The 11,343-nt window shown below is 40.5% G+C and overlaps 1 protein-coding gene across 1 annotated transcript in view; it reads left to right on the top strand.

Annotated features, from left to right (window-relative positions):
* ADAP2 (ArfGAP with dual PH domains 2) overlaps positions 1–11,343 on the top strand; it is a 41,822-nt gene that overhangs the window by 17,083 nt on the left and 13,396 nt on the right. Inside the window, exons 3-5 of the mRNA XM_044675578.1 lie at positions 666–778; positions 5,617–5,763; positions 8,955–9,038. Of these exons, the coding sequence (XP_044531513.1) occupies positions 666–778; positions 5,617–5,763; positions 8,955–9,038 (344 nt within the window). The remainder of the gene's footprint in view (positions 1–665; positions 779–5,616; positions 5,764–8,954; positions 9,039–11,343) is intronic.

Here is an 11,343-nt window from a genome sequence, read left to right as displayed (position 1 = left end):
CTTCTTCTTCTTCTTCTTCTTCTTCTTCTTCTTCTTCCTTCTTCATTTTCATTTAAAACCCTTACCCTCTATTTTAGAGTCAATACTAAGTATCAGTTCCAATGCAGAAGAGCAATAAGGGCTAGGGAATTAGGGTTAAATGACTTACTTAGAATCACATAGCTAGGATGTGACTAGGGCTCTGAAACTGTAAAGCTAGGAAGTGTCTGAGGCCAGATTTGAACCCAAGACCTCTTATCTTCCAACCTGGCTTTCTTCACTGAGCCATCTAGCTGCCCCTATAGCTATTATTATTATTATTATCATCCTTATTTTACTGATAAAATAACCAAGGTTCAAAGAGTTGAATGACTTGGCTTTCCATAGTTACTCACCTGTTAAGTGTCAGAGACTAGATTTGGGTCACTTAATCAATAAATTAACAAGTATTTATTAACTGCCAGGCTCTGTTTTAGGCAAGGAACGTACATCCTAATGCAGATTCCCCCTGACTCCAATGCTCCTTCCACTGTGTTCTTCTGGAGAACATTTGGCAGCAGGGAGCAGCTTCCAGGCGTGTTTGAATTAAAGTAATCAAAGCAATCCAGAATTTCCCTGGTGAGGGGATTTGGGACCTGGGACTGTAGGCACTGATGGATCTATTTCTTATCCTTGATTGATTAAAGGCAACCGTGAAGGGCTCCTTTGGAAGCGTGGAAGGGACAATGGACAGTACCTGAGGAGGAAGTTTGTCCTTTTGACAAGAGAAGGCCTTCTGAAATACTACACTAAAGAAGAAGTAAGTGTCTTTTTTTGTAATTTAACTTAATGTATTTACTACATTAAAATTCCCAGCTATCTCCCTCTCATTAGAGAAATTATCACTTGACAAAGATATATGCTTATATAAACTATATCTGGCTTATTTCTGTTTATCACTTCTTTCTCCAGAAGTGGATATATACAAATCATTCTTCAAACAATATTCTGTTATTGAATTTAATGTTTTCTTGGTTCTGCTCATTGAAATCTTCATAATTTCATGTAGATCTTTCTGGGTTTTTTAAAAATGAACTTGCTTGTCATTTCTTACAATGAAATAGTGTTTCATCACAATCATATGCCACAATTCATTTAGCCATTCTTCAATTGATGGGCATCCCTTCAATTTCCAGCTCTTTGCCAAAGCAAAAAAAAAAATGCTGCTGTTAATATTTTAGGACATGTACATTCTTTTCATTTTTCCCTGATCACCATAGAAAATAAACTTAACAGTATTATTGCTGGGTCAAAAGGTATGAGTTAAGTGTTCTTGTTGGTCCTAGTGGGTTAGAATATGATTCTGAACCTGGGGGCCATGAACTTGTTTTTTAATTTGAAATTTCTAATTAATTAAGAGTATTTTCCCATGGTTACATGATTCATGTTCTTTCCCTTCCCTCTTCCCACCCCCATCCCACAGCCAACAAACAATTCCACTGGGTTTTATGTGTGTCATTGATCAAGACCTATTTCCATATTATTGATATTTGCACAAGGGTGACCATTTAGAGTCTACATTCCCAATCATATCCCCATCGGCCCATGTGATCAAGTAGTTGTTTTTCTTCTGTGTTTCTACTCTAACAGTTCTTTCTCTGGATGTGATTAGTGCATGAACCTTTTTTTTTTAAACCCTTACCTTCTATCTTGGAGTCAATAGTATTAGCTCCAAGGCAAAAGAGTGGTAAGGACTAGGCAATGGGGGTTAAGTGACTTGCCCAGGGTCACACAGCTGGGAAGTATCTGAGGCCAGATTTGAACCCAGGACCTCCTGTCTCTAGACCTGGTTCTTAATCCACTGAGCTACCCAGCTGCCCTCCATGAATGTGTTTTTTTAAAAAATTTCAATAAGTACATACAATTGGTTTCCTTTGTAATCCTACGTATTACCCTTTGTGCATTTAAAAATATTATGATGAAAAGAAGTGCATAGGCAAATGGAAATGTGCATGTGAAGCTAGGAAAAAAAAAGAAGTGCATAGACATTACTGAACTGCCAATGGGATCTATGGCATACTCTCAAAAGTTAAGAATCCCTGGTTAAATCAGTAGGGTTAGTAGGTCATTAACTCACTACTGGGCTAAACTGTAGTCAATTGTATCCTTGTACTGTGGGTATTCCTGGACAACAGAAATGAATGAAAAGCAGTTATTAAGCTCTTTCTAAGCTCTTACTCATGCTAAGAGCTGGGATAGACAATTGGAGCCAATTGTGTCTTCCAAGAGTTCACGTTTTAATTGAGGGAGATAATACATAAAGGAGAGCTCCTACTCATGGTGAGTTTATGGCAGATGAAAAGGCCAGGAAGTACTTTAGTAAGTAGGGCAGATGGAAAGCCCAAAGGACCTTGGGGGGGAGTGGGGGAGTTAGCAACCAGATGACAGTGTAAATGGAAAATCTTTAAATGGAGGGATTGGGCTAGGTCAGTGGTGGTGAACCTTTTAGAGACCAAGTGCCCAAACCACCCTCATGCTGCATGTGAGCTCCCCGCCTTACAACTGTAATAGGAAATAGACTTTAAAAGTAGGAAAGCAGACTTAGCAGACAGACTAAGGGGAAAAGCCTTGGCTGTCAGCCAGGGACATTCTAAATAGAATGAAGGGAAAAAAAACCGTTTTGCCCTTGAGGACTCTGGTCAAGGTGGGAAAGGGAGAGGGTGTGGATGCCTTTACCTGCCCAGTGAGGAGCCCAAGGAGTGTGGAGTTACCATTGAGAAAGAAGACCTGCCAGGGAAGATCAAGTGAGCAAGAAGATCTAGCTGGGGTGGTGGACATCCCAGTCTGAGACAAGCTCCTTGATTAGCATTTCCTGGATTTACCTTTCTGTGGACCCATTTCCTATGCCATCAAGAGGAGCTGAAGTGGACATGGCTTTGTGAGAGATCCATTTTCCCTTCTAGTCTGTAATAGTCTGATTTGTGCAGTGTAGGCTTTAACCCATTCTCCCAGCCCCTGTGTGGTCCCTAGTGATTAGATTCAGTGTGACCTTTCCCCATTATCCCTGACCCTCAATTATTATTAAAACCCTGTGTTTATAATTCTTGTGTCCTTGTACTGCCCTGTCACTTGTTGGTTTCTCTGACTCCCTGGCTAGGTGGATCAGTGTGGCAGTTAAGGCCCAACAGTCACTCCTGTCAACTGCCATTTCCCAAACTGCCAAACCCAATTTCCCTAACTTGTTTAGTCCCAGTCTTTTGTCCATTCCTGTCTCCTACTCACCCTTCTGAACCCAGATAAAAATTTAGGTTAACCCCAGTTAGATCTTCTTGCTCACTTGATCTTCCCTGGCAGGTCTTCTTTCTTAATGGTAATTCCACACAACTCACTGGGCAGGTAAAGGCATCCATACCCTCTCCCTTTCGCAGCTTGACCAGAGTCCTCAAGGGCAAAAAGTTTTTTCCCTTCATTCTATTTAGAATGTCCCTGGCTGACAGCCAAGGCTTTTCCCCTTAATCTGTCTGCTAAGTCTTCTCTCCTACTTTTAAAGTCTATTTCCTATTACACCCCAGATGGGGGGAGGGAGGAAGCACTCCCAGTGGGCTGTTGGGCAGAGGAGTGGGTGATGTGAGAAATGTTCACCATAGGTTCACCACCATAGGACTAAGGTGATCTCTATAGACCCAGGATCTCACTTTACCAGTGAAGAAATGGACTCATAAAAGTTTGCCCAAGGTTATATAGTTAGGACATGTTAGAACTAGAGCCAAGGTCTGCTCATGCTTAAACTGTCTCCTTAAGCTCAATAAACAGGGTCAAAGCATCAGTCTATAAGCATCTAACCTTAGACACTGCCAAACTGTGTGAACCTAGGCAAGTCAATTAACCCAGTTGCCTAGCCCTCACAGCTCTTCCACCTTGAAACCCATAATTAGTATTGATTTGAAGACAGAAGATGAGAGTTTATTATTTTTTTAAAGTTACCTATTGGACTTATGAGAAAAAACACTATCCACATTCAGAGGAAGAACTTTGGGAGTAGAAACACAGAAGAAAAACAACAGCTTGATCACATGGTGACAGGAACCTGTCCCAGCAGTCTAGTTATCTTGGGGGCGGGACAGTTAAGCAAAAATGGAATGAGAACAGCCAGAGACACTGTAGCTTGCAGAAAGCTATTCTGCTTTGCCTTGGTTAAGGTTTATTTTATTGCTTTGAGATCACACAAAATCTTGGCATGGAAATCCATTCTCACCATACATCTTTTCTTTCTTTCTTCTTTTTTTTAACCCTTAACTTCTGTGTATTGGCTCCTTGGTGGAAGAGTGGTAAGGGTGGGCAATGGGGACCAAGTGACTTGCCCAGGGTCACACAGCTGGGAAGTGTCTGAGGCCAGATTTGAACTAGGACCTCCCGTCTCTAGGCCTGACTCTCCACTGAGCTACCCAGCTGCCCCCATACATCTTTTCTTGAGAAAATGTGTTAGGTGTGTTTGATGTATCTCTTGGGCCACAGTGGTGAGAAAGTATAAGCTTTTTCATGGGAGACAATTTCTCCATATTTCATTTCATTGTTCTTTTATGTGTACTGTACCAAATCAGGGAGAGGTAGGGGGAAACTTGGAGACTATTCTGGCCTGTTTTTGCAGGCATCTGTGTATAGGAATCTAAGTTAGAGTTTTAAAATCTTTAACAGTAACTCACTATTTGCTGGTTTGCTGTGAAGTGACCTCTGGGGGAATTTCTGTATTACTGCATGTAAGGGTGGGAATTTCCTGGGAGTTATAGGGGACCTGTGGGGGGCTCTGCTATTAGCCTGTATTATTTTTCTGTGTTTCCCTGGGGCTGAGTGAGGATATTGATTACAATAATTTCAGTAAAAGGGAATGTCAGTGAGAAAAAAGTCACATAGGGGAAACTGAATGGAATTACCATCCTTCTGTCACCTGCTGTGCGGGTTCCATAACTCATTCCAAGCTGTGCCAAATGTCACGAGCTTTGATGGCTTCCAGCAACATAGGTTGATGGGGATATGACTGGGGATATTGACTCTAAATAATCAATAATATGGAAATAAGTCTTGATCAATGACACATAAAACCCAGTGGAATTGCATGTTGGTTATGGGAAGGGACAGAGGAGGGGAGGGAAAGAACATGAATCTTGTAACCATAAAAAATATTCTAAATCAATCAATTAAATAAAAACTTCCCAAAAAAATTAAGTTACCTATTATATGTCAGGCACTCTACTAACTACTGGGGATACAAAGGCAAAATCAGTCCCTGCCCTCAAGTAGCACACAGTCTCATTGGAGTGACGACATGAATAAAAACAAGTGCATGCAAGATATTTAAAAAGTAGATAGAAGGTAACCTTGGAAGGCAAAATTCTAGTAGCTGGGGAGACTGGATTGGATATATGAGGCAGTGAGTACCTGTGAATTAGTTGAACTAATTGCTGAAAGACATTTGATGGATAGGGCTGCCATGTTGCCCATCATCCTTTTCATTTATTCATTCAATAAACACCTATTAAGCACCTACTGTATCCAGAGCATTAGGGCGATGGAGAATAAGGATGATATGGGATCCCTGTTTCTAATGGCTTCCAATCTAGTAAAGGTAATGTTTCTGCATGGTGATTGTTTTTCTTTCAGGGAAAAGCACCCAAAGCTGTCATCAACATAAAGGACTTGAATGCCACATTCCAGACAGAGAAGATAGGAAACCCCCATGGACTGCAGATCACCTACAAGAGAGATGGTCACACCAGGAACCTCTTTGTATATCATGAGAATGGGAAGGTAAATAGCCCAGAGCTCCCAGCCTCTCTTGTAGGATGCCTGAATTCAGGGTCCCCTAGCTGACTAATGTCATTTCTGCTCTTACTCATCCTTTCCTATGTCTTGAGATTTTCCTTCTGTGGATGAAAAACTTTCCCCTAACTAACCACCAATCATTGAATCTAGGGTGGCATCAGAAAAAGGCAGACCAGAGACCAGACAACCAACCACAGGGGCAGGTTGTTTTTTGTTTTTCAGTTAGTGTGAGGGAGTCTGGTGGTGTTAGGAGTCCACAGAGGGCAGAGGATGGTGGTAGCTGGGGAGCCCAATCAGAGAAATTGCCTCTGCTAGTAACTATGTGTGGGACCTTACTTAAATCACCTGTTCTCTCTAAGCCTCCTTTTCATCATCTGTAAAATGGGAGTGTTTGTTCAATCTACCCTCACTCTAGAAGGATCAAATAATATAATTCTGTAAAGCCTTTTGTAAAATTTAAAATGTTATATAAATGCCAGCTGTCATTATCATTATTATTATGTGTAATAGGGTAATAAGTACTAGTTGTAGGGCAGAAGCTACTTGTTTTAGATGTGAGGCTCCTTGCTTGTTGTTGTGGCCAGGCATAGATTGGCAGCTTCCAGGGAAAGGCTTCCAGGGAAAGGCAAAAGTCTCTAGATACCAAATGTTACCAAAAACAGAAGAGGAGGCCCTCTAAGAATCCTAACACCTGCACTGTAAGAATCTGAATTTTGTAGGAACATAGGTTGAGGGCCATTTAGACCAGCCTCGAAATTAGAAAGACCAGAGTTGAATACTTGCCTCTGCCCCATTCTAATTCTATGACTGAGCAAGTCACTTATGTAAAGGTCACAAGATTAAGTCCCAGAAAAAGTGTAGCATCTTCATTGGTAGAGGGAGTTTCCAAACTAGGAATTCCCTAGGCTGATGAAATCATAGGTATGGATCTATCCAGTGGTATGTTGATAAATGTTTATAACAACTGGCTCTCTAGGGAAAACACACACACACACACACACACACACACACACACACATACACACACACACACACACAGAGAACACACTTAAGTTTACTCATTATTATTAACATTTTCTCTATCACTTTAAGTCTAGAAAATCAACAAAATAGTAAATTAAGGCCTAATTTATGTGGTTTACCAATTTCCAAGATATAAATGCTCACTTTGAAAACTCAACCATTGGCTCTGGTGAATTATTTTAAAGTTCTTCCAAAAGAACACTAAAAGAATCCAAGTTAGATTTGAAAAGGCCCTTGAGAGGTCATCTAATGGAATCCTTTGATTTTATAGAGAATGAAACTGAGGTCCAGAGGAGTAAAATATTTTCTCCAATATCACACAGATAGTAGATAGGACCAAGGCTGGGAACTAAGGTCTCCTGGCTTCAAATCCAAGGCTCTTTCCACTGTACCCCTCATTTCTCATTTTGTGATTGGAGCAATTCTGACAATAGCCATCAAGCTTAGCTTCATCCTAAATAGCATTCTAAATAAGATGGGTCTTCAATATCCCCTGGCACCTGATTATAGGTACTTTACCTTTGCAGCTTCAAAATATCTTCTTTTCTTTTTTCTCTCATTTTCTTTTTTTTAAACACCTACTTTCTATCTTAGTACAACTCTAAAACAGAAGGGCAAAAGCTAGGCAAATGGGATTAAGTGATTTGTCCAGGGTCACACAGCTAGGAAGTATCTGAAGCTAGATTCAAACCTAGGTCCTCCCAACTCTAGATCTAGCTATGCCAGAATACCTCATTTTCTGATGTCTGTGCAGCCCACTTCAAGGGATAGTAATTCAGTCAATAAATATTAAAACTGGGAAAAGAAGGGGGAAAATATGATCCATGCCCTCAATGAACTTACCTTCTAATGGGATAGATAATATATATATAAATGACTATGCACATAATGTGTTTATGTATATATATATATATATTCTCTCTGACCTTCTATTCTCTCCATCTTTTAAGATGTCTCAGTAGAAATAGCTAGGTAGACACTTCTTAGCTGTGTGACTCTGAAAAAGTCACTTAGCCCTGTTTGTCTAGCCCTTGCCCTTCTGTATTAGAGTAGTTCCTAAGACAGAAAGTAAGGACTTAAAAAAAGTAAAGAAATGTGCTAGAAGCAAAGAGCTCTAAGGAAATTTAAGGAAGGAGAAGCACTTTCACTTGGGACTAAGGAAGATTTTATGGAGGAGATAGTTGAGCTCAAATCCCAGTTCTTATATAGCCAGCCCTAAGATCTCTCCTGAACTCCAGTCCTATGTCATCAGCTGCCCAGTGGACATCTCCCATTAGATGTCCTTTAGGTATCTCAATCTCAGCATGTCCAATGAAAAACTCATTCTCTTTCTTCACAAACTCTTTTCTCTTTCTATCCTTCTAGTCACCTAGGTTTACAACTTTGAAATTATCCTTAATTCCTCACTCTCCTTTATGCAATGTAACCAGTTACTAAGTCTTGTTGTTTCTGCTTGTTGATGGATGTCATCTGTTATATCTATCTTCTGTCTTCTCACATAGCTTCTCTTCTCATTCAGGTCTTCATTACCTCTCCTCTGTCTCATAATTCATCTCCCTGCTTCAAGTCTTTTTTACTCCAATCCGTCCTCCACCCAGCTACTTAAGTGACTTTCCAAAAGTGCATGTTTGTCCTTATTACTTCTCTCCTTAATATATTCCAGTGGCTTCCTATTGACTTTAGGATCAAATATTATTTCATTTTTATTTTAGCCTTTTATAGTTTCTATTTTTGTTTAAATTTTATGATGTGCATAAATATCAATACAATGATTTATATACATAACTTTATAACTATAACACATAATTTATAAATCATTGAGTATATACTCAATTTTTTTTTCTTACTGATAGGGATATATGCTAAAAAATGTTTGGAGAATGCAGATGTAGAGAACTTTTTCTTGAGGCTTAGTAGGGAAGCAGAGACAAGTTCTAGAACAGTGACTTGAGAATAAGACAAGATTTTTTTTAGAATAAGAGAAGCCTAAGAATGTCGTAGGCAGTGGGGAAAGAGCTGACTGTTGTATGGCTGTTTAGATAGTGCATGACTTGATACTTTTTTGCCTATCTAGTCTCTACTGCCCAAATGTAGGAACCCTGGCTTCCCAAATTCATTCACTTCTTATACCCTATTTTTGTGTATTTCCCCAGGAGATAGTGGATTGGTTCAATGCCTTCCGGGCAGCCCGTCTACACTACCTGAAAACGACCTTTCCTGAGCTCCCAGAGTCTGAGGTGAGCTACCTGAGGGCTCTTTCTTCCACAACTCTCTCCTCCTGCTCTCCCTAGTACTGCAATCATTGAGTCTCAATCCTCTAGAATAGAAATATGTTTGCATCCAGTCTTCTCTGCAAAGGGAAGAGAGAAGAAATTCCTGTTCTCTGTACGTCTTGAACACCCCAGTCTTGAGCCTTTGTCAGGCTGGATCTGGAGACCTGGGGTTGAAATGATTCCCTTTTGCTCTTAGACTTAGAGAAGTGGTTGAATTCCAAAAGACCCAGAGATTTACTGGAGGTTAGCTTCAAAAGAAAGGGGCAGCTAGATGGTGTAGTTAGTAGATAGAGCACTAGGCTTGGAATCAGAAAGACATCTTCCTGAGTTCAAATCTGGCCTCAGGCACTTACTAGGGATGTGACCCTGGGCAAGTCACTTTACTCTGCTTCAGTTTCTTCATCTGAAAAATGATCTGGACTACAAAATGGAATATAAACTGTTCCAGTATCTTTGCCAAGAAAATCCCAAGTGAGGTCATAAAGAGTTGAATGCAACTAAAAATGACTGAACCACAAAAATTTCCAAAGGAAACCAAAGACCTGCATGATCTTCCATGCATTATTTGACCACTATAGGTTTCAGTTTCCTCATCTCTAAAACTAAATTAAACCAGACAGCCTCCAAGATCCCTTCCAGCTTTAGGCGTAGGATCCTGACTGTGACCCAACTCCTGGGAGGCTACAGGCTACAAGTCCTGTGATGACTGCCCAGGGCCACAGCAACTGGTGTTCCAATTAAGGCTAACAAAGAATCTTACGAGCATCAACACAGCCTCACCTGGGGATGCACCCCTCTGCAACCAAGATGACGACGATGATAACGATAACTCACGTTTCTTGAGAATTTGGGGGTTTCAAACCACTTTCCTCATCGTAACATTATGAGATAGGTGGTGTGAGTATTATCATCCCCATTTTGAAGTTGAGAGTCACAAAGCTAGTAAATGATAGAGCCCAGATTCAGACCTAGATCTCCTGACTCCTCAGCTCAGTGGTTCCTTCATTATATCAAGATGAGATGGGTTGGACCTGAGATTTCATTAATATAGAGAACTCCCCGGTGAGGAAGTTCCCTCTGCTAAAAGAAGTCAGCACCTTTTCATTGACTTAAAGTCTTAGAGGATTGCCTAGATTCTAGGTTCTAGAGTGCCTGGGGGTTAAATGATTTGCTCAGGGGTCACACAACCAAGACTTTTCAAAAGAAGGCTTTGAAGCCATATTTTCCTGGCATTGAAGCCAACTTTTTCTCCGCTATGCCTCACTGTAAAGGTCTCCTAGAGTCAGCTCATATGAGAGAGAACTGATTATTAAATTTTCCAGTGTGAGCACTGTCAACTTAGAAATTGACAAATGGTACAATTCAAGGCATGGTTTCTTATTTTGTGGATGGTCTAGACTTAAGAAAGTAATGGATAAAATGTCAGTGATGCAGATTAAACTGAAAACTGTGCTGTGTGTACATTTTTCCCCTTGCCCCAGAGCTGATTGTTAAATATTTAACAGCACAACCCTGCTTTGTTACCTTTTACACTAAAATGCTCCTCTTAAACAAATAAGTAATAAAAAACCAAAATATAAAAATGCATTTGGATTAGAACTCTGAATGGTACAGAGACCTCAGGATGAAGAAATTCCCTCTGTCTATACAGTTTGGCACCTAGGTGCAACTCCAAGTCTTAGAGTTACATCGGTGATTGAGATAGGAGATGCTAAGTGACTTGCCTGGGATATATATATATATATATCCCAGGCAAGATTTGAAATCAGGACTTCCTGACACTGAGGCCAGCTCTTCGTTGTGCTATGGACATTCTCACTGAAGCTAAATGCAAACAAGAAGTTGTAAGATTTTTGAGGAGCTGGAGATTACTTAAGACTGAGAAATCAAAGAAGACTTCATGAAGGACATCACAAAATACAGGGGTTGCTGAGTTATCCTCAGTTCACAATGCAGTGTTTGGGAACTGTCACAGAGATGTCATAATAGGAAAGTACATAGAGAGAAACTGGGGAAAGGATATTGGAGCTAGGTCAATAGAGGGCTTTCATTCAGTAAGCAATGAGGAACCATGGAGAGCACTTGTGTAGGACAATGATATCATATAAAGTGTCCTTTAGGGAGATTAATGACCATTTTCTTATCCCTCCCTGAAATATTCCTGGTGCAGCATCCATTCTCTCTTCCTCCCTCCCTCCTTCCTTCTCTCCTTCCTTCTTCCCTTGCCTTCCCTTGCCTTCCCTTCCCTTCCCTTCCCTTCCCTTCCCTT

The sequence above is a fragment of the Gracilinanus agilis genome, chromosome 4 (genome assembly GCF_016433145.1).
Source record: "Gracilinanus agilis isolate LMUSP501 chromosome 4, AgileGrace, whole genome shotgun sequence".
NCBI classification, from domain to species: Eukaryota; Metazoa; Chordata; class Mammalia; order Didelphimorphia; family Didelphidae; genus Gracilinanus; species Gracilinanus agilis.
The sequence above is the reverse complement of the archived record's forward strand: the minus strand, read 5'-3'. Positions and strand labels throughout refer to the sequence as shown.